Raw genomic sequence first — 23,849 nt, 5'->3', positions numbered from 1 at the left:
ATTTAGCTACATAGTCTGTGTGTCAGTCAGTTATTTAGTTAGTCAGTCAGTTAGTTAGTCCGTAAGTTAGTTACTTAGTTAGATAGATAGATAGATAGATAGATAGATAGATAGATAGATAGATAGATAGATAGATAGATAGATAGATAGATAGATAGATAGATAGATAGATAGATAGATAGATAGATAGATAGATAGATAGATAGATAGATAGATAGATAGATAGATATGTAGGTAGGTAGGTAGGTAGGTAGGTAGGTAGGTAGGTAGGTAGGTAGGTAGGTAGGTAGGTAGGTAGGTAGGTAGGTAGGTAGGTAGGCAGGCGTTTCAAACACGCAGCGCGCGGGCCGCCAACCTATCGCTTGCACACCCGTGGCGCGCACATGGCTTCGTCGATTTCACCATTTTCGAAAGCTGTCGTACAAAACTGAGAGCTCACTCGTATAGCCACGGATGGAGAGAATGTTGCTGAAATATCTAGTCGAAGTTGTGGACATGTGCACTGAGAAAAAAAAAAAGTCGAAAGGACACTCCACGAAACCTGACCTCGGGAAGTACGTCACGACTACATAACCAACTATAGTGCTCTCACCAAACGCCAAAGGACGCAAGTGCAAAAAACAAAAAAATCATCATCAATCCAACGCAGAGAGAAATAAACGTTTATTTATAAATCAGTGTTCCGAGCGAGGCCTGGTGTCACCCTAAGGTGGGAGGGTTCCCTAGTCCAGAAACCCTCTGGCTTCGATTGCCCTCTTGGCCCTGGCGACGAGTTGTCACTGGTCTTCCCGGTCCTCGAGGACGAGCTTGGCTTCCCACGTTTCCATTATAGGTGGTCGTCGTTTATTCTTGGGGCATGGTCCCGCTCCAGTTGCACATCGTGGTTTTGCATGGCACTGGCATTCCAGGAGCAAGTGTGCCAGGGTGTCCGGTACGCTGAAGAGCGGGCACATGTAGCCATGTGGCGTTGGGTAGAGGCGGTGCATTAATATGCCACGTATGTAAAGGCTGTTTCACATGCCGCGATCGCAGCGAAAAAAAAAATCGTTCCGTTCGCTCCATTCGCGCTGTTCGCAACCGCTGCTAATGGCGGTTTCGTTTCACATGGACCGCGAACGGTCCGCGATTTTCGCTCTACGACTGGAGCGGCGAGGTCTTGCCACCGCTTATTGTGACAGACACAAATGTAATGTTATAATATGTGCATTACGATATCGTGAAGTTACCGTGAACGGTAACGAAGGGCTTGCTTGTTTCGTCATTCCAGTCTGAATTCATTTTAAAATGCACAGCATCGACCATTACCAAAACAAACACGTCGACTCTGTTTCGACGGCTTGGCCGGACCAGCCCTATTTTGACGGGTCCCGACTAAAAATCGCTTCCGCCGCTGCGATCAGAGCGAAAATTTTCAACATGTTGGAAGCTCACCGCGGACCGCTGCGATGGCAGCGAACTGCCCTTTTTTTTTCGCTGCGAGCGAATTCGCAGCCTGAAAATCGCTACTTTTTGTGTTATGTGAAACGGCCTTAAGTGTTGCTTCGTAGGCGGAATGTTTTTTTTTTTTTGACAAAATAATAATTATACGCCCATATTTTGCATGTTTTTTATACAAAAGCAATTTATTCACCACACTTTACGTGGCTATTTGCGTGACTGTCATAAACAGCATCCACGATTCGCACCCTCCATGGTGTATACAGCATGCGACAAGCCCAGGCATAACAGCGGGCAGGTTCCATCAACGGCGGCTGCTTCTGAGTTTTCGTCTGTGAGACAGCAGGTGAGGCACGTTTTCAAGTGAAGCTTCGGTTCATAGACATGTTGTTGGGCTAGTTGGGTCATTCATTCTAAAGAAAGGTACAACTGAATGCGCGAATAAAACGCCATGTAAGAAACACAATCACGCCCACAGACGTTGCACTTCGTGTGGGGCGTGTTTCTAAATTTCTTACGTGGTGTCTTATTCGCACAGTTGTAACCTTTTTCTGAAGCTTGTGGCGACGGCGAGGTTTTGCTAAAGAACAGTTTGGGGCTGTATGCGGTGGCAAGACATGAACGTTGTGCAACGAATGGAGTATAGCAAAGCCTTTCTGTGCGATGCTCTTCTCAATTCTTGCTTCCTATTTGGTCAGCCTCTACCTTGCCTTGGAATAAAAACAATGTGGATACTCTGCCTCCTGCCTCTTTGATTGATATATAGATTGACCTTCAAAAGAAAAACATTTATTTATATGTGGTGTTTAACGTCCCAAAACTACCATATGATTATGAGAGACGCCGTAGTGGAGGACTCTGGAAGTTTCGACCACTTGGGGTTATTTATGTGCACCCAAATCTGAGCACACGGGCCTACAGCATTTTCGCCTCCATCGAAAATGCAGCCGCCGCAGCCGTGATTTGATCCCGTGACCTGCGGCTCAGCGGTCGAGTATACCTGAGCCACTAGCAAAAGAAAAACAAGCGCGATGAATAAAGCCATAGCGAATTGTAATTACCTGCATCTCTTTCGATTACAACTTAGTCGAAATAAAAATTACGCCTTGACCTCCATTCGCACTAACATTTTTGAGTTATACAAAATATGTAATTGCTAAATCGAAACTATTAACAATAGCTTTGCCATTTGGGTGGAGAAAAGTGGTCTGAAATTATTAAATTTCACCACAACCAAACGTCGGTTGTTCAAAATAATCCAAAATTCACGCCAGTAAAACCAAAATGGCAAGCGCAGGCTATAGTTGGTCTCACCAACCCCCAGGTACGCTAGAATCGATAAGGCCAGGTCTATGGGAGTGGCCACTCTTTACTCACTTTTTAATTCTCAACAAACAGTGCGCATATATAGTCGCCAGAAAGTAAACAACAAACATTAGGTAAACTAGAACTTAAGTAATACAGCCTTTTCGGTTATGTTCCGTTGCGTTGATTCTCGGCCCACTAAGTATTCACATCGCAGAATAAAGACCTTCATTCGCAAATCATTACTTGTGCTGCATATTCTCGATCGTGCGAAGAAAGGAAGTGTCCCATTATTCTGGGGTAATGGCAAGTGGGAGAGGTGGGAGGTCAAGCTAGACCAAGTGCATGTATATGTACTACACTGAAAGTGCGCCACAAAATCGTACTTCCGGAATTACTGTGACGAAAATTTTGAAGTCTGTTTGAGCAATGTTTATTTCCAGCATTAGAACACGCGTCCAAGACAAAATGCAACCACTAAGGGCAGCAAGATACGCTGCCCGGGTGTAGAGAGCAGGCCCGTATATATACTCCGGTAGGATTTAGACCAAAGGGTCCCTCATTCCCTCCCTGCTCTCTCCCACCGAAATTTCGAGGGGTGGTGGTGTGTTAACTGCTAAAAAAATAGGCGCTTTCATCAAACGTGATAGATTGATTTGTGGGGTTTAACGACCTAAAACCACCATATGATTATGAGAGACGCTGTAGTGGAGGACTCCGGAAATTTTGACCACCCGCGGTGTTCTTTAACGCGCACCCAAATCTGAGCACACGGGCCTATAGCATTTTCGCCTCCATCGAAAGTGCAGCCGCCGCAGTTGAGATAGGATCCCGTGACCTGCGGGTCAGCAGCCGAGTACCTTAGCCACTAGAGGGCTGAGGGGCGATAGATTGTTGAGGGGCGATAAGTGTCTCATTCTTAGTTTTTTTGTGTCCTTGATCTATAGATGCACTTACTTCAGAATTTGGAATGAGCTACAGTAACCAGCCATACACGTTCTGCATTATTAAGATGTCATCATCACAGCAGAAATGGTTCAGCTTTCTACTCTCTTGCGTTCTCCATCTAAGAACCCGGAAGCCGTATAAAAAAAAACACCGAAAAAAGAAAACTGGTCATCGTCTCGCAGTCGTCATCGCATTATTCAAAACAGCGGTGCACTGCTATTTCGGTTCGCCACGCTTTCGAGCGAAGGTACTTGCTAGCTGCGTCCGACTCGCTTCAGGGGTTGCATGATCGATTCATAAGACAACGTCTGACTACCAAAGTTAAAGACCTAGGAGCTTCTGGGAATATGTCTCAAGGGCGGCAACGGCGTTTGCGTTGTTGCTATAGTTATAAAGCGGGGGGAAACCGAAACGGCTGCAACACCGCAGACGGGTGTAGTTGTCCTTGACTGTGTCATGTACCGTGACGAATGGTCGTATACGTACACACAATAGCCTCGTTGTCTTTCTCGTGTTTACCTCGTCGATCTTCGACCTCGTGGTCGAACGGGCGAAGGCCGTTCGCAGCCTTTCAGCGTGCCGCTCAAGTTCAATGGCGCACGTTCTGCGCTGGCTGACATATAATGAAGGCTGTTTTTTTTTTTTTTCGAAGCGCCTTCCCTGTTTCCTATCTACCCAGCCCATTACCTTGTATGAGTCCGGAAGACAAGCTTCACAATAGATGACTTGCTGATCACGAGAGCATGCCTTTGGCTTTTCGCTTCCCGGGGGTAAAAATTGCAAGCAAGCATTTCTTATATTTTCTGACACCATGGGTCTGAATTCGAAACGAAAATTCTGTACGCAATGCTTTTATCGGTTAGAACTATTAATCATTAGTCTCTCTGTGTAAGTGATTGTGTAAGTGAAAGGAAGAGAAAAGTGCCGCCCGTAACTGTCTATCACTTGGATGACACCTCAACAGGTCGGTACAAGGAATAGGGTATTGGGAATAAGAGTGGATAAGTAGGGAAAAGGAAAAGATGCAGAGGAGAAGAAAAAAAAAATTCGCATTCGATCCGTCTTCACCAGCACGCGTCCAAACGATCACAACACACAACCATCCAGCGAGGCCGCCGAGAAGACCGGGAGAAGTAGATCCGCCGAGTTAGGAAAGGTGTGACGAGCCGTGTAGGCCATTAATCTCACGAGTGAACAAGTGTGCATTGCGAATGAAGTTGTTGTTTTTTTCTTAATTTTGTAGCCCCCTGCGGTATCGCCTTTGGCTAAGGGGGTGGGTATGTACTCATAACGAATAAAAAAGGACCTGCACAGGGGAAAGATCTGTCTGAGTGGGGCTGACTTGGCGCCCCCCTTAGTGAATTGGGAGGTGGGGTACCCCTTGGCTTTCTTGTGCGCACGTCTATGAATTCTGCCCCATCGTTGCCACAGAGAAAGGCAGCTCGCGGAAGAAACTCGCTAGAGTTACTGTATATGCTCCCTACGGAACCTAAAGGTGGCACAATAACTCTAGAACTCACTAGTCGGGGTGCTCCCCCTAGTACACACTGGCGAAGCTTGATATTGTGAAGACATTGCTTCTACACTGTTTCTAGGCTTTAGCTACTTTAGGTAAGTGATACTAGGTTGTTTCTACGTTGATTCTCAGCTCATGGACCGTCGAGTTAAAGCGCGAACAATCACAGACACACAGAGATCGTCACAGACAGAGACAGAAGCTCGCCCTGAAACACGGTGCAGCCACCATCACTTCACAGCCTTTTGTCGTTGGGACAGCTCTTGCCTTCTTCATCTTTAGTGGACCTGCGGTGAGTAGAATTACCAATTTCTGTGGCGCATACTCATTCCTGAAAACAGTTTTTTTTTTCAGTTCGTCGCACATGGAACGGTTTGCTAAACAGTCTCACTGTTGAAAATCCACGCGTCACCCCTACGCTGCCCGTCTACCCACCCGATGCATGTCAAAAGTCTCCAAACTTTACTTCACCCTCTTCGTTACGGGCAAGGGGATGCCCGCATGTTATGAGCGTTCCTGCAAGCTTACGTAAGTGCGACGCGGTCCGGATAATTGGGCTACTGCGGCGGTTCTGAAAAAACTTTCTTCGCGCTAATACAACTGACCTTGTAGCAAGCGTCGTTCCCGCTTAATTAACAATTAGCTTTACGTGGGCCGCTGTACGACCCAGGCTCATCATGGTGTCTACTTGCGTGCGTATTTATTCGCTTCTGGTATTGCATCTGCGAAATTCATATTTAATGTTAAATCGTGCCCGTAGCTCGTACCAGCTGTGTGCACCAGAACGACCACGGTCTGAATGTCAAATTTTGCGTGCCCGTTGTATCGGCGTTGCCCGCGCCAAATTGAATATCGCGCTATAAAAGCACTCGCCAAAAAATATAGCTTTGGTGGCGGCATCTATATAGTCATAACAAAACTAACAAAAAATTGTTTATTATTGTGTTATTTTCACATTTGTAGAAATAAAAGCTTCAATTTATTTGGAATTACATTGTGACACAAGTTATAATAGCAACTCAACTTTAAATCTCTTTTAAAGTGTTTGAAATGACTAACGCCGTTGAAATAGTTGGCGCGATCGTCAGGCTGTCTGCTGTAACATGGCTTTATCCTTGAGTGTATCCAGTAAGTGCCGCTTTAGTCGCAATATTTAACCATTTGGTTAACCTCTTAGCATCCCAAGTCCTGTGCCTGCTATAGTTAGGAGTCTGTTTACTTCCCGGTGCCTCTAAACTTGAGTTGTCATGGTCGGAACGACTGCTTTCACGCGAGCCGTGACGATCAGGCAGCTGCGGTCGCTCCTGTGTCCATGCGGCACAGGCGTGTTGCACGGCCGTCGCGGGAACCGCACGAAAGCACTGACCTCCGAAGACGAGCTGCCCGTGTTTCAGTACACGGGTGAGAAGACCAAGCGCCGGAAACGGGTCTACGCCTGGGGCAGCTGCCTGACGGGAGCCTTGGGCCACGACAAACTTGTGCGACCGAAACTCGGACATGCACCCCGCTCCGGACACCACAAGCCGTACAAGCTGCCTTTCTCCGAGTTCTACACGGTAATCGACCTTGTGAATTTTCGTGTCGGTACCCTCCGAAGGAAGCGTCGTAGTTACGATTCCGTGACCTCATTACGTTTCTCCGTACAGCGGCACCGGCTTCTGCGCCGGCTTGATTCTCTGCGACCTGGCAGCGCAACTTGCGGCGAGATCGAATCCCGGCCGCGTTTTGAATGGAGGCGGAATGCTTTAGGTCCGTGTGCTTAGATTTATGTTCCAGTTAAAGAACCCTTGGTGGTCAAAATTTCCAAAGTCCCCCCCCCCCCCCCCCCCACTACGGCACCCCTCGTTTTGGTACGTAAGGCCCCATCGGTTATATTACACTCACTTTAAACCGCCAGTAACCTCTACAAACTTGCAACAGCCAGCTGGTGTCACTCGTTAATGAGGCTAAATCATTTGAACTGGTCAAATTTATACGTTTAGGTGTGGTCACTGACTTCATCTGTGTAGGAAAGATCATACGAGATTTACAGATCTTCTGTAATGTTGCACTGTTTGCTGCTCCAGACTCCAGATAGAAGCTATGCAATTATGTGCTAAACTATGTAAGGTCTTTGTGATTTTATCATCTTGCTCACTTGACACAGTAAGCATATAGCAAGTCGACAACGCGGGGTCTAAGCATATGCTTCTTCATTTCACCATTGTCCTCACTTAAACAATGTACCCCTCTCTCTGGATACCATATTGTAGCGTGTACAGTTTCCACACTTTGATGTTCTTTCTACTAATGTGTTTTATGCTTTGTTAACCTCAAGTTTATTGCTTTATAGGTCAACGATGTGGCCTGTGGCTACGGTTTCACTTTGCTGTCAGCGCATGAAGACAAAATTAAGAATCCCGCCAAAGTTTATGGCACTGGCATCAACACAGACTTCCAGATCGGCTATCAGTGCGTGCGCAGAGGCAAGGATTTCTTTTAGGCAGCTTTATAGCAGTTATTTATTGCATACCAGCAAGGTGTGTTCAGCCACCTTTGAACATACCAACAATGGTAGCATGATGGGCTTGTTAGTTCATTGCAAATCAGCTTGAGAAATAGCACAGAAATAAACGAGGAAAATATATGAGATAACAGACGAGAAAAAGTGCAATGTTCATCTGTTATCGCTTCTTTTGTCCTCATTTGTTTTCCGTGATATGGTACTAGCCAATTTGCTATAATTTGAGCATACCTTTCTTCTCATTGGTCATTATGAAGACTGTGCAAACAGCTGCTTCCACTTGTTACCTAATGAGTCATATCACTGATTTTGTTCATTAGCAGACAAAATTTCACATTTAGGCTGTGCAATAGAGTCAGTTCTCTGGATTGGATGAGACCGTCTGATGTTTCTGACTTGCTTCTTAACTTTAATACATGGAAATATTTATACCACATTTCTATTTAATGTATCCTTAACACCTTCAAATTAAAGTGTAAATCTGGTAGATACCAGCATAATACCACAACCAGTGAGTTGCCATGGCGACTTTAAGGTTTTGAACTGGTGACATATTGCTTTTATCACATAAACTAAATGCAGGCGCACAGAACAACCTCCACAGTAGGCTAGCAGCCATGGAATTGTGCTGCTGACCTCAAGGTAGCGGGTTTGAACGCCATCATAGCAGTCATGTGCTGATTGGGTAAATTGCGTATACTAAGATTCAGGTGCATGTTAAACGACTCCAGGTGGACAACATCAGTCCTGTGTTCCTCCGTTGTGGTATGTCTTATAATGTCATCGTTTTGGACTTCCTAGAAGGCCGATAATTTAGTTTAATTAGGTGATCTGACTGATGTAGCTTGTCTGGCACAAGTAGCAGTGTTTTCTGAATAAGGAACATTAAGACACGTGTGCAGTAGTTTTAGTGCTTCAGTACTTACGTTGTCTTCGTATTTTCCTTAGGGCATCCCTTGAAAGTACTGACTGAGCCAGTGGGTATCCCACTGCCGTTGAAGAGCGAGTCGACGCGCATCTTGCGTGTCGCTTGTGGCCGCTCGCACAGTGTAGTGCTTACGGACAAGGAAGGCGGTGAGTCTCATCGACGAAATTATTCAGTAGACTGGCATGTTCAGTACTTATAAAAAGGTATAAACGTAACATCATTCATTGCCTCCATACTTAACTTTAAGTGCACTAAATCATACGAGTTTGTTTTCTTATCAGTGCATTGATGACGTCACATGGGATCTCGTGATTCTTCCTGCACTTGCTTCTGCTTTACTGACAGTTATGTATTCCTGTTGTGTATTCTGCAACTAAGGGGCATTATTCTTATGTTCTTGTTTCCGATCCTGGACTGCACACATTTAATGGACATACGCATTGTAGTCTGGAGTTATGAAAAGTTGTAAGATTTCACACTGCCTGTTTTTTTTTTTGTTCTTGTTAAATATTGTTTGCAGCTATGTAAACTGTTTCAAGGAAATGTGGAAGCAATTCCAAACTGCATTGCGGGACATAATATTCACCAGAAGTCGTAAATTATCTCCTTTGCTTTTACAGCATTTTCATTTGGGAACAATTCGTTCGGACAGTGCGGCAGACCGGTTGTCACGGATGAGAGCCCCGAGAGCTGTGCCACTCCTCGTCAGATTCAAGGCATTCGTGGGAAAATTGTGGATGTAGGTTATTGATTTTTGAGTACCTGTAGTACAAGTTTCCTGTTGTAGTTAGAGAGGCTTTTTATTTTTGTCTTACGTGCTTCCCAAAAATGCTTAGTGCAACAAAGATGGTGCAACTTTTATAACATTCACTTGATAAAGTTTTTGGGACAGTTTATAAAAAGAATAACTGGAGCTATATGTTATACAGCTGTGCATAATGAAAAATATTGATTATCAGTCTGTGCTTCGAGAGAAAACGTAATATGTTTCCTGATCGGTTTCACTTATTATTACCAGAGTAATCATTACGTGTCACTTCCCACATAATGATGCAGTGCTTCAAGAGAAAACGTAATGTTTCCTGATCGGTTTCACTCATTATTACCAGAGTAATCAATACTACGTGTCACTCCCCACATAATAATGCAGAGCTTAATTTTATTCTAATGGAACCACTCTGTAGACGTAGCATTGTCCTATGATCAAGAAAACAAAACGCTACAACATCCCAGAATGGGAGCTTGAGTTTGTGGGAGATATGCAAGGAGTTACAATGTTTTCTTTATGTGTAAGTGTATTATTTCATACAGAAAAGTGTGGGGAGGGCTGCTATGGTTTGGATAGGGGGCCAAGTGCCCCTTTTGCGCCCCCTTGCTGATGCATGTGTCTGTAGGATACTTGCCTTACGTTTGGTAGTATAAAAGTCGAGAGCCAGGTTTAATGTGGGTACATTCAATGTAGATACCTATGAATGCACTTCAAATATACACTGTGTGCATTTGTAAAGACCCACAATAGCGCTAGCAACAGAATACAAATAATAGGTAGGCAGAAACGGAACTTGTGTCTCTCAGCTTAATTTTTATTTCGACCGTAAAGCTGATAGATTACTTAAAATTAATCTGAAATGGCTATGGTGTGCCACTTAATCAAATTGTCATTTTTGCATGTAAGATGCCAGATTTCATTGTTTTTATCTCTCCACAAACACATTTGGGCTCCACGTGACAAAGCTTAGGTTGATGCAGCAGCAGCTCAATTGCAGCGCATTTTTCTCTTCCCTGAAGGTGGTTTGTGGGCAGGACCACACTCTCTTTCTCACGGATGAAGGGGCCGTGTACAGTTGTGGATGGAGCGCCGATGGGCAAACTGGACTCGGCATCTATGGCAGCCAGGGCATACCAAAACGTGTCAATGGAGACCTCAGTGGAGTCCGTATCGTCCGAGTAGCTGGCACTGTAGACTGTATCCTGGCTGTGTCTGGTGAGCTGTGTCTGTTTTACATCTACAGTCAGCACCAAATGTTTAGAGACCATGAGATGCAAGAAAAAGTTGAAGAGTCAGCATCTAATGGTTAGAAAACGCGAGACGCAAAAATAAAGCTGAATAGTCCCGCTGCGTCAGCAGGCAGCCATCAATTTAGATTGTCAGTCTGTTCTAAAACGTGCTAACAACACGTACTGTGCACGTTAGCTTGCTGCAGTTACAACTCGCTGAAATATTCAATGTTTTCTGAGACCAAGTGATCCCTAAACTTTTGATGCCAACCTTGCAGTATGATACGGAGACTAAATTGGCACCAACCAAAGTTTGAAATAGGCTTGATGTACTTGGACCAGTTTTGTCCCTTGCTCAGAGTTTCATTGAAGCGGTTGAAGAGACTAGGTCGTTTTCATTGCTGTAATATAATTGCCCGTTCCTTCTCTACCAAGTGAAACAGATTTCTTCCTGTCAAGCAGGTGTAATAGTTCAGTTTTTATGTAATTAACAAATTTGATCTCAAGTATACTTGAGAAGCCTTCCTCTATTGAGGGAATCATATGGATGATAACATGATAAAATTTATAAGGCAAACAACTTTTGGTTAATGGTCATTGCAAACTTTTCTAACATAGTGTTTTCTTTAGCAGTGGAGCATGCTATAAGATGACATAATGCCATCAAACGACCTTTTAAAGTACATACAGTCAATCTTTATCACATCCAAAACGTTTGTGAAGGTAGCCCTGCCAGTGCTATGTACCAAGCAGCTTCATACAAGTTTTTTTCTATTTTTGACTTCTAGTGGTTCATAACAGCATTATTTGTCCTCATCAGGTCCTTTGAATGTGAATAATGAAGATCAGGCGAAGCTCATGTACATGACTGTCTTTCAGACTCTGGTGACCTGTTTGGATGGGGGAATTCCGAGTATGGCCAGTTTGGAAGGCAAACAGATGACAAGCAGGTGCGTGTTCCAGCTTGGATTGTTATCTGTGGTTGATGGCAACTCTTGTTCCATCACTAAAGACGTGTTCATTGCTTTTTTTCTGCAAAGCAAGTTTCAAACTACTGTGTAGTAACAGTGGATCACTGCTTGACATAATTCACGACACAGTAGCTGTGGAATAAATGCTGCACAGCATTTAGCAATGGCATACATTAGGTTTGGAATTTATGTAATTTATCTGACATTTTGCTGAGATTTTTTTACTGATTAGGACATTGTTGAAAGTATTGGCATTGTGCAAGAACTATAGGTTACGAATGTAACCTACAGTTCTTGCAGAAGAATGCAGGAATTTGTTGGTTGTGCCAGTGCACAGCCATCACTGATGCAGTCACAGATGTGCCTCAATTCAGAGCTCCCTTCAAGCTTAATGAGGAACCCCACCGCAATGGTTTAGGGGCTAAGGTACTCAGCTGCTGACCCGCAGGTCGCAGGATCGAATCTCAGCTGCGGCGGCTGCATTTTCGGTGCAGGCAAAAATGCTGTAGGCCCATGTGCTTATGTTTTGGATGCACTTTAAAGAACCTCAGATGGTCGAAATTTCCGGAGCCCTCCACTACGGCGTCTCTCATAATCATATGGTAATTTTGGGACGTTAAACCCCACAAATCAATCAATCAAGTTTAAAATCGTATTTCGCTACTTCGTACTTTGCATCTGTCGTAATGAGCTTCGTAAGTATCATAAATGCAGCCCATAGTTGTTTCCAGGGGTAATACTCGTAAATAGAAAACCCCACATATCAATCAATCAAGCTTCATGAGAAGGCAGGCAATGCAACTTTTGTACAGATGCAAGAACTGCTGCCTCTTGGTCACGTGTCTCAGCGATTCCCAAATTTTGATATCATAATTTCGTGTTTCTGGGACTACTCAAATGCCTCCAGAACATAGTGGTGTTCCTCTTTCAATTCCTTGTCTCTAGAATCACCAGTGGACAGTGAGATATCTCTTGAGAGGTGGCACTAAAGGACTCGTGGCAAGAGAGATTGCAGAATTTCAAAAGGCTAGCAAACGAAAAACTGCAGACATAAGTAACTTTACTAGACAAACCACAGGCAGGTAAAACATCAAATTATAAAATATAGTAACACGTACCATAGGTTAGACAATTAATTCTTGCCCATCTAGTTCAAAGAAAACTCCATTATCAATAATCAAAAGTGTCTCTTAGATTGAAGGTGTGTTAGTATGTTGGTTTTCCTGTTTGTTATCCAAAGAATATTTAAAGCTGGCTCAAAGGATGTGGTAGTGTTCATATCCATGTTGTTGTTTCAAGTCAAGTTCTCAAATATGTCTTTGCAGATGTGCTTTGCAAGGAATCTGAACTTCCCACATGGAAAAGTTAAGGCTGTTGCCAGTGGAGGTACAATGTGTGGAGTAGTTACGGGTAGGTTGGTTTGCTTGCTGTCTGATAATGCTCATGATCAACAGACCTTTTTGTATAAGACACGTTAAGATGACTATTTAATGGATGCATTTTAGTGCTGCCATCTGTAATTGTTAATGTTTCAATTTTGTGCTTGGATAAAGGCTGTGTGCATCAGCCAGCAATGTTTCAGCTCATTTCATCCTTTTGCATATTTGTATGTCTGTGCCAAGTAATTAATGGTATAAAACAGCAGTGCAGCACTACATCAAAATTTTTAGCATAATGACTCGTATAAGCAATAGCCTGAGATAACCACGTCATTTCGCGACTAATGAAGTCTCTGAAAACCATGTTGGCTGCGATCTATGCATTTGAGTCGAATTCACTACAGTGACCCGAGCTGAAGGAGATAGGAGGAAAAGTAACGTGCATTACTTGGCCCTAAATTGTCCAGTTTCAATTCGTGTGTACTGTACATGCATGCAACTAATGACAGGCACAACCCATAAGACATTGGAAAGGCTTCAGCTTAGCAATAGGTTTTCTTTTTGGTATTAGTTTTTAGATGCGAAGCAGCTCTTTGACTAGCCTATGTAACGCTGTCCATCCGTGTCTCTGTGCCAGTGCGCTGCACAGTGTTCCCCCCCGCCGCAGTTGTTGGAACGATGCCAAGTAGCTCAAGTCGCAGCTGTGCGTTACGTGACTTTCTCCCTCACCCGCAGCAGTTGCCGGCTCCTCCCAACCCATCTGGATGGTGTTGCTCCTGCGCCCACTCGCAACACACTTCTCTCTTGCTTCACCCTCTCCACCGCCTGCAATGCTCAATCACACGTTGATTGGAAACTCTTTTTTGGCTCGTTTATCTGCGATGAAACTTACACGAAACTCAACCGATTTACCGTGTTTTTGCATTCCAAAGAAATGTTTACTCGAGTAAAGGCTACTCGGAGTTTCGCTTCAAACCGTTCTTCCAGCACCCGCGTCGACGCCCGTTTCATCCAAGTCAATGACGTGCGCACCGCTGCTGCTTCGCATCCCATCAAAGTTATTTTCGGGCAGATGGTTCATAATTTTTTTGGTAGGACAAAAAAACAGGCTTAGTTGGGAATACAGGTTATAGTTTGGCGCAACATGATCAGCTTAGAGAAATTAAGGAAGCGTGACAGCCAAGCACCTCTGCAACTAAAGAAATTGTCCTGCTCATGTTCTCTGATAGCGGTGTCACCGATCATCCAGCTCATGATGTCATTCTGGAACTTGCGCCCATTCTTGCAGGATTGTATTTATCCACCTCCAAGGTGGAAATTCTGCTTACTTTCAAAGTTGTATGACTACCTCTTTCTGAGAGATTGTGCTTCCCGACGCAACCAGGCCCACCGAGCTCTCCTTACATTTTGTTTATAGATGGTTTTTTATTATTTTTTAACTTATACTCGTCTAATCCGTCATCATTATTTCTTTGCTTCCTTTTCTTCTTCCTTTTTCTCCCCTCTTATCTTTGTTTCCTCTGTTTCTTCCCTCCTCCCGAAAGAGTGAGCAGGCGTTGTGCCCCTCCAGGTGGCAGTTGTCAGCTTGCTCTCTCCCTCTTTCCCCTGTGTCCTTGTGTATCTGTGTATGCAAATCAAATAATAATAATAAATAATGTTTTTATGGTCATGCCCACTGAACATGGGACAAATACCATATACAGTATTGTTAAATAGTAGTGACGATTGAATTTGCAGAAAGCGGGGATGTCTACGTGTGGGGATATGGCTTGCTCGGCCTAGGACCCGAAGTGTCTGTCAAGACCATCCCAACCCTGCTTCCCAGGCCCCTCTTTGGAGCAAATCGCTTCGCCCCTGACACCCAGGTCGTTGACTTGTTCTGTGGGCTCAACCACTTTGCAGCCCTAAACAGTGAGTCAACATGTGGCTTTCTTTTTTTAGCTCTCTAGCTTTTGGTGATCATTAAGCTTGCTGGCATACATAGTTAATGATTTAGCAATCTTGCTCAGACACCTGGGTTATTTTTGTTGTTTTTTTTTCCTTTAATTCATGGTTGCAAGTTTATGGGTACAGAAACTAAATAATAAACTGACATAGGGAGCATTGTTCTAACGGGCATTCTTTTATTGAAAACCAAATGCTCGGGTACAGTGACAACTTGTAAAATAGAAATCTTCAAGACCAAGTGATTTGTTGGAAGGTTATGTGCTATAAAAAACATTGGTGCACTGGTATATGACGCATAGGTTCACAAAGCATACCTTTCTAACACACACAAGAGCTTCAGAGATATTGTGTTCATTTTGTTGACTGCAGTATAAATAGCCTGGCTCAGTTTTTTTAAGATTTAGATAGCTTCTATCAGTTCGTTCTGTTGTCATACTTGGATACCAATCCAATATATTGCTTGGCCTAAGAAAGGGCAAAGTCTTGCTCTTCCGTATTCAGTGTGGTTAGGTGCACTTACACACAAATTACCATTAATCAAACGACATTATGGGAAATACATCACCATGTTCACTCGCCATTTAGCCTCGTCTTAAATAATATAATTGCATTTGACCCTTTTCATAATTGTCAAGCCGGCTTTCCTGCCATGCAGTTTGCCTAATTATTGGTGTCTGTATTCGGGCACAACTTAAGGAGTCAGGGGAAGAAACCCTGTCAAGACGACCGAAGCGTGGCAGCCGATCACCTCAGTGACTAAAAAAATAGTCCCGCTCTTGTTCTCGGCAACATTCTCTGTAACGTTCTTTGCAGGCGGGGTCAACGGCCGTGCGGCTCATGACGTCTTTCTGGATTGATTGATTGATATATGGGGTTTAACGTCCGAAAACCACCATATGATTTTGAAAGATGCCGTAGTGGAGGGCTTCGGAAATTTTCACCACCTGGGGTTCTTTAACGTGCAGACATATCTGGACGTCAGTCTGGAGTACACGCCCATTGGATATGTCACTGACTTCTAAAGTTGTAACCGGCTATATAGTAACTTCTGCGAATAGCATGTTCAAAGGCAGTTTGCTTGTGCTAGGACATGGGAATTGTAGAACCCATTATCTCAATATAGATTCACATAATAGACAAGGAGCTCATCTTTATTTGAAGCACGACAGCTGCTGCCACTAGTCAGACAATTACACAATGCAGGGAAGTGCACTTGCAGATCTTTAAAACGGTCTATTCTGGTGTGTGAAACAGTAAATTTGATTTAATTTTATAGAAGTGCTTCACGTTTCACATGTGCGAATATTCTCAATAATCATGTAACTGCCACATAATGGCTAGTTTTTAATATCAATTCCTAACATAGCGCTTTCTTGCAAATCGAATTTCAAATATGCTACTCGTTCCACTATTGTTTCTTTATTCCAGGCAGAGGAGAGCTGTACACTTGGGGAAAAAACAGGAATGGCTGCCTTGGCCTCGGTCACTCTATGGATCAACATTTTCCGTTCAGGGTAACTGCTGTTAATTACAACAAAAATTGTAGTAATCATCATATGTTGTTACCAGATGTGCAGCCAGAAATATTTTCCTGAGGGGGGGGTGGGTGTGGAAGATTATGGTATAAACCATGTTTTAGGTTTATATGTGCACGTTTATGTGTGTGTGTTTGTATATATGCATGCAAAATTGCATGCGTCTCAGTGATTGTATTTTAAAGCAGGTGCTGTTCTATTGCAGGTCAGCCTCACAGCGAAGATTCTGAAGGTCAGCTGTGGTGTGGACCACACAGCCGTGCTGAGCCAATCCCTGTGCTGACAAGACCATTGTGGTTCCTAGACATGGAAAACAGTGTTTGTACATTGACATTGGTGACAGTTAGGGCTGACATGTGTAATTGGTGTTGCAAGACTGTATACATTCATCAAACTGAGAGCTCAGGAACAGACAGCGCTTAGTTTGCTGGACGTTTGTGAATCGCCAACCTGTCAATTCTTTTGCATGTTGGAAGACCAGCCTAACAAAACAAAGATGTTTGTTTTTATTGTGGTGTGTTCTGAAAGTAGTAATAAATGTGTGCTACTATTAAAATGTCATTTCATCATTGTACTGCAATTGACTTGTAATGGTCCAGACGCCTGAAATAATGTTCTGACATAGTGCCACAGTACTTGTATGTGCAAAAGTTATATCAATAGTCTAACAAAACGTTATGCAACAGTTTTACAAGAGCCAAGAATGCTATGTATCTTCTAATGTATAGGCTTCAATTTCGTGCCTACACCCGATTCTTAAGTTCCATGCCTCAAACCTCTACAGGTTGATTTAGTACAGGGGGCTCAGGAACAGCAGCGGTGTTCAAATGGTTAGTGTCTGCCTCTGGCGCAGATGGCAGCAATGTACCCGCCGGGTTTTCTACGGGAAGAGAGGTACTGCGGTCGGTGTTGTGGGTGCTTATCTTTCTTCAAACCATTACAGTAATACTCAAGCAGATGTGTTGCACATTTTCTACCAAGTTCTCCAACAGGAAAAGCAAAAGGCTTCAAATGAATTTGATGTCGCATGTTGACACAGCAAAACCTTAGACGAGTGAGGCAAGCCCAAGCAACTTCGCGCTTGATTGCCAATGCTGTAAGTAGGCCTGCTAAGCATCCCCTGAACGAAAGCGATGATCATATCACCCTCTGCGCATTTGATAATCAACTTTATCCCCCTGATTACGCTGCTGTCCATTGATCCCCACTCGCACGAAGCAAGAGACCTCAGCTTTGGCACGATGTTTGTCTTTACTGACCTGCTAGCCATATCAAGGTTGGCCATGAGGCTTTGATTTTATGAGTGACAGATACTTTTTATAAGCGTTAGCTGATAAAAATTTCCCGGGCGACAGAACACGCGCTGTGCTTTTGCTTCTCAAGATCGCGGAAGTCGCGCCGTTTATTTCGGCTCAATGTGGCTTGGCTACTGGCAAAAAACCTTGATTCGAGACAAGTCTCGCGTGGTCTCGCGAGAAGCGATCTGGGCGCTCGTTGTCCTCGTTGCGGCAGCGGTCAGCAACACGAGTAGCAAGTGGGTAAAAAATAGCACGCACCGAGGAGGCAGCGGCGTCGAAGAAAAGTACCGCGCAGGTTTCGTCAACTCCTTTTTCCTTTGCCGTCAGTGACGTAAAGGTAAGCGCTAGGCCTCCTCGATGCCTTGCTGGCGATCTTTCGAGTACCATTGATGTTGATTTCGAGAAGTAAACGCCCGCACTGCGTACCGTTGAGCGTTCGTAGCGTTATAATGGAGTCGGCAACGCCATACGTCGGGTCTTTCCGATGTGCAACGTGCCTGTGTAACTTGCCCGCTCCCTCTGCCACGCTGTCTCTTACGCGATGTTTGTCGTCTCTCTTCCTTTGTCTTGGGTGACGTAGGTATTGCGAGTATGGCACGCGGACAGCAGAAAATTCAGTCTCAGCAGAAGGCGCAGAAGAAGCAGGAGCAGCTGAAGAAGCAGCAGAATCGTGACCAGAAGGGGGCTGCTGCCAAGGCTCTAACCCACACATGCACTGTGTGCAAGGTATGTGACAAAGAAAAAGGTCGTTGGCCTCTCGCCTCGAGTCATGTGGGTTAGCGGGTCACGACCAGATGAGCCACTGAGGAACGCTGTTGGCCGGTTACGCGGCAGTAAGTGACCGCTTCCGCGAAGATCCTCTAGGATGCGCGCGAGGTGCTTCCTCGACCTTGTAACGCACCCATTCATTGATGTGCCGTTTAGGGACAGGTTAGACTGGTGAGAAATCGCTTTTTCGTTGCGACAGTGGGTATTTGCCATTAGAAAGCCGTGGTATGCGGTGCCTGACAGATGAAAGCAACGGGGTTGTAAAATCGAGGAACCGTGGCATGTGGTGGAAGAATGCCCGCATTTTGGCTGAAACCTGTAATTGCGCTACTGCGATTAAACCGAACACAACCAGACTTTGCCGGTTAGAATCATTCTCTGTAACCTTGTCCAACTTCGATCATACTTGCTGAATTGTTGTGAATTGTACCTCAGTTTGTCCAATTTGTGAATCAAGCAAAGTGAAAGTTTTGTCTGTGCCTAATGAAGTACATTCTTTTGACCTTGCTCATTAGGCTCAGATGCCAGATCCGAAAACGTACAAGCAGCACTTCGAAAACAAGCATCCCAAAAATGACCTGCCGGAGGACCTGTTGGGCGTCTGAAATACTCGGGGTTTCTCCCTGAACCAGCCATGGCAGTGGCAGCCTGAAGGTGTGTGTGTGCGCCGAAACTGCCTTTTTGGACTCGCTGCTGCTTTTTTACACATCAACTATCTCACCCCCCTTGTACAGCCTTATCTCCCGCCCCGAAGGAAAAAAAAAGTTTCTGAATTGAAAAAGAAAGAAGGGGGCCAGATGCCATTTTGAAGGCAGCCTGGCTTTTCGTCGCTTTTTTTGGATAATCAGGTGTGATAAAGATTTTGCTACTCAACCCACTTTGTGTGTGTGTGTCTGTATTGTCCATCAGTGATTAACCGTGGCATTGTCAGTTTAATACAGCATGAGAGTATAGAGTGTTAATAATACTGAACTGGAGCGCACACTACTAGACTGGTTCTATGTAGATACAACTTCTGCACTGAATTGATCTTTATTACCTGGTGTTCTCGGCAAGTGATCCTAACATTCTGCTGAAGCACTTGGTGCTTTTATTGTTTTGTTATCAAGCATTTGCTGACAGAGCCCATTGCCAGGCCATAGCAAATGATATTGAATTGATATGAATTTCTCAAATGTTCAGTTAACATACCAGTAAGGTGTTTTCATCAAAGAGTGGCCCAGTAGTCCTTTTGAAACTCGCTAAAGCATTTCATATGGGAAGCACTGCTTGGCGAATAATTGCAAAAGGTCATCTTTTTTTTTTACTTTTTCTATTCAATCACTAGAAATTCAGTGACTTGTAGGTTCTGCCTTCACAGACAGTTCTGAAGGCAGCAAAATGTTATATTGTCAGCATCTTTATTCCCATTTTTGAAACCTGTATAGAAGACAATAGTTCAGTCTTCTTGCATTACAGCAGACTTCGAGCCTTGCATTTCTCCACTGAGTTGTCTGTGCTCATGCCGCAGCATGATTGATGAGCTTAATAGTACTGAAGGCCAAGGCAGCCAGTGAGGTGCTTGCAATTGCAGCTGGCCAGGGCCCTGCAAATTAAAAGGCTAGTAAACAACCCCAATGTCTGAAAATTGATATCAAGAGAAAAATGTGCACTTTTACTTCGTGGACATGCTGCCTCAAGAGTTTGGTGAATACATTCTATATTGAAGTTACCGGGGTTAAAACATCGCTTTCAGCTGCTTTCAAATTTTTGTGCGGTCTCGCCACTCTTGTTCCTCGGAGGGAGTGGAAGGCATAGCCTGTCGTCGTGACTCCGCCCTCTTCGGCAATGTGACATGTCAGCAATTGACGTTATCGGCGAACTCGATCAGTTGCAATGTACTTCCGCTTGCTGAGATGCCTGGCTATCGGAGCCGACGGTTCGCCGATGCCTACTCGCTCGATTTACAGCTGATAATGACTTGCAGTGAAACTGCGTTTCAAAACCTGGATATGCAGTTGACCTGATTTTTTGGGAGTTAGCAGACTGTCGCACCATCTGGGAGCAATAACAAAGAACACAAATAATGTGGTTAATGGTTGGTGTGCTGATCTTCAGGTGGCACGACAATCTGCTCACTCCCAAAAACTGGGCCAGCGAAGTATCTGGGTTTCCCTATATGGATCATAAGGGTAGTTTCGCAAATCGTATGATTGAATAACTCTGTCTTGTCCGTGTGAGGATACCGTAGGAACAGGAACTATCATTGACTTCACTACTGTTTGTTGAGACGTGGTCTAGACCAATCGACAAGCTACGTGCTGTGTCACGTCGCCGGTCACCGAGTTGACATCGGTGCGCATGGAAGGAGGTTGGTCAAGCGCAGAAAGGATGCGCGGGAATCGTTTTTTGAAATGGAGGCTTTGCCCAGCGTGCAGCGCTGTAATATTCAAAAAACGTGATCGCTGCGGCGTACTGTACGATTTGCCAAGCTTGTTGGGGGGTGTAAAAAAAAAGTTGGAGCCTGTTGACTGGCCCTTAAACATTGAAAAATTTGCTTCATTTGGGAAAGCTAGATATCCTGTATTTCACATAAGAAAAAATATTGTGCCAACGTGGGTTATAGCAAAACTCGTGGGCAGTCAGCTGGTCCCAACTTGATTCGGTGCATTCACACGTTGATGTGACAAGTGTTTTCATGATCACGTACATCATGAGCATTGGCTAAGTATAGATTTGGTTTGATTAGGTATCGCCTGGCAAATATAAGACCAAATAGTGGAATTAAAATCGCTTTTGTGTCTGTTTCACCACATTTCTTTTGCCCCACTATATCATTCTCTTTCTCGCTGTTTACATCTTTTTTTTCTATCTATTCCTTTTCTTTCCCTCTCTTTCCCACTTTCTGTTCCTACCTCTTTCTCTCCATTTCTTTCTTTCTGTTTCTACGTCTTTTTCTTTTTTCTCTTCCCTTTCTATTTGTATATCCCTTTCTCTCTCTCACTGTACCTATTCTCACCCATCCAAGCTATTGCATCCCACACCGAACGAATAAGTGCAGTAGAGGAGTGTGTGCCAAGCGCACATGCTTGGGGAGTGAAGCAGAAGACGTCGAGGAGCGTGTGCCAGCATGACAACGGTTTCATGTCTCGTCTACATCATGAAACAGATGAACGACAGGCATGACAGCATAGCTATAAAGGAAAAGGATTGGGGTGCTACATTTTTCATTAGCCTGTTTTAGAACTTTGGACCCAAGACACTGGGCCCTCACACTGGGTCTCCAAGCTGCATTGGGTAGGCTACCCTTATGTTTGGGGGGAGGAGCAGAGTTTCGGAGTCTGGTCAAGCGTAGGTGGCACTTCGTCAAACACATGGGACACCATACGTTGCAAAATTTAAATTATGCAAGACTCCTTTCAATTTCCCAATGTCTTGGGACAGCGCGAGCAAAACAGCACAAGAGTAGCTTGGATTTTGTGCATGCGCCCTGGCAGCTTGCGCATTTCGTAGAATCTCGTGCTCCATAAGTCTCCGATTCTAAAACTCCCTATTGTGACTCTCCCACAGGTGTATTCATTGTGAACAGCAGTTCTATGAAAGCTGCCTTTACAAATGATCACAAAAAGGAGTTGTGATCTCTTAGACCGTGTATGTGGGAAAGAGTCGACAGAAGAAATTGTACTTGCGTTTCAGTACCATATAATAGGCATTATCTAAATTGCATTATTGTGCTTCTGTGAATGGCCTTGTTTTAGGAAAGGTCAGTTCCTAAGTGACTGTGTGACCGCAGTCAGAATCGATTCCCACAAACTGTGATTAAGTTGACCTTGAGTAATATGCACTAACTTTCCCAAGCAGCTATTGCATGTGTATATCTGTCCCGTTACACTCAGGCAAGGGTGCTTTCATGCCCTAACAAGTCTTTGTACCACATTGGTGCAGTGGCTGTCCATAATATGCATGAAACAATGACTACATTCAGAAATTGTCCCACACTGCACTATAATGGCTAGCAGTGCACATGTATAAAGCATATTCTGGTTGCCCCACTGGACGGTGAGCAAGAGCATAAATATGATTTAAAATGAATTAAATTAGCCTCGAACTGTTCCTACTAAAGCTGTGCCTGTGTTTTTCTTTTTTTTTACAGAAAAAATGCAATGCTACAATAAAGGTAAAACTAAATTACTTGTGGTCAGCAGACGATTAGCCACATCGTGAAATTAGAAAAAAAACCTTGCACCAATGACACAGTGGGGCTTGAACCCGGGTCCGCTGGGTGCCAGCCCACTATTCTACCACCGAGTAACGCCGTTGCTTGCAACTTGTTGCCAAACTTGCCTTAGGCAGGCATGACCTAGCACCAAGGGCACAATGGGGCTCGAACCCAGGTCCACTGGGTGCCAGCCCAATATTCTACCACTGACTTACGCCGGTGCTTGCAACTTGTTGTCAAACTTACCTTAGGCAGGCATGGCCTAGCACCAATGGCACAGTGGGGCTCGAACCCGGGTCCGCTGGGTGCCAGCCCAGTATTCTACCACAGAGCTACACCGGTGCTTGTGACTTGTTGCCAGACTTGCCTTAGGCAGGCTTGATGTCAGGAAAGCAATCGCGTTAATATCACTTATAAAGCGTTTTACAACAGCGAAGGAACAACCAGTCATCGCGCAATGCGAATAGCATAATGAGTGGGCCATTCAATGCTCCATACTATCACAAAAGCTTGTTTTTGTTTCCCTACTAACTGTGACGCATACCCACTTCAGCCATAATTCCTCATCGTCGTCAGCCACTGCATGGACAATTGGCACAAAATTTTTTGCAAGTGTTTAGCGGATACCATGCTTCTCAGAAGAATAGTGAAAAATAGCATTGGAAATGCCAGCCTACTACCCAAAAGTTTATTATTAATGCCCTAGTGGGTACCAAGCAAGTGTGCTTGCAGTAGTTGCTCAGTGAGTGTTTTAAAAAGTCTCTGAAAGGCCGCTCTTCTAGCTTGTCTTGTCTTATCTCCTAGAAGATCTTGGCTCATACCCACAAGGGGGATAGACCACACTGTACCTTATAAGAATTTTTTCTAGAACGCATGCTAAAAAAAAGAGAGAAATTAGATAAGAACAATAATAATGTTCCTCTGAAAAAAAAAAAACATGAAGAAGTGCAGAAGAATTCGATAAACCAGAATATATTGATACTTAACAATCGCTAAATACTGCTGCATGAAAGAGGAGGACAAAGTGAGTTTTTGTTTGATGCTAGACTGGCGCCATCTTGCTCGTTCTGTGCGTTGTAAATAGATTATTAAAGAAGTTACTCATAACGATATTGGTG

The 23,849-nt window shown here is 44.2% G+C and overlaps 2 protein-coding genes across 7 annotated transcripts; both read left to right on the top strand.

Moving 5' to 3' along the window:
• Positions 1 to 6,311: 6,311 nt before the first annotated feature.
• On the top strand, positions 6,312 to 17,028 carry LOC119174867 (RCC1-like G exchanging factor-like protein). The gene is made up of 10 exons (XM_075895024.1): positions 6,312 to 6,762; positions 7,539 to 7,671; positions 8,658 to 8,783; positions 9,258 to 9,376; positions 10,426 to 10,621; positions 11,515 to 11,585; positions 12,932 to 13,016; positions 14,723 to 14,896; positions 16,361 to 16,446; positions 16,673 to 17,028. Exons 1-10 carry the CDS (start codon positions 6,454 to 6,456, stop codon positions 16,748 to 16,750), a joined length of 1,377 nt encoding a protein of 458 aa, XP_075751139.1. The 5' UTR covers positions 6,312 to 6,453; the 3' UTR covers positions 16,751 to 17,028.
• Positions 17,029 to 17,965: 937 nt separating this feature from the next.
• Positions 17,966 to 22,703, top strand: LOC119174868 (zinc finger protein 706). 6 transcript variants are annotated; one of them, XR_012895311.1, is made up of 5 exons: positions 17,966 to 18,102; positions 18,346 to 18,491; positions 19,049 to 19,187; positions 19,268 to 19,381; positions 22,666 to 22,703. XR_012895311.1 is itself a non-coding variant. In XM_037425979.2 (4 exons), exons 2-3 carry the CDS (start codon positions 18,357 to 18,359, stop codon positions 19,136 to 19,138), a joined length of 225 nt encoding a protein of 74 aa, XP_037281876.1. In that variant the 5' UTR covers positions 17,966 to 18,102; positions 18,346 to 18,356; the 3' UTR covers positions 19,139 to 19,187; positions 22,666 to 22,703. The 6 variants fall into 6 exon arrangements, 4 of the variants coding, with proteins under 4 accessions (XP_037281876.1, XP_075751141.1, XP_075751140.1 ...); XR_012895312.1 differs by lacking the exon at positions 22,666 to 22,703 and adding an exon at positions 21,541 to 21,735; XM_037425979.2 differs by lacking the exon at positions 19,268 to 19,381.
• Positions 22,704 to 23,849: the final 1,146 nt, after the last annotated feature.

This window comes from Rhipicephalus microplus, chromosome 5 (genome assembly GCF_043290135.1).
Source record: "Rhipicephalus microplus isolate Deutch F79 chromosome 5, USDA_Rmic, whole genome shotgun sequence".
NCBI classification, from domain to species: Eukaryota; Metazoa; Arthropoda; class Arachnida; order Ixodida; family Ixodidae; genus Rhipicephalus; species Rhipicephalus microplus.
The sequence above is the reverse complement of the archived record's forward strand: the minus strand, read 5'-3'. Positions and strand labels throughout refer to the sequence as shown.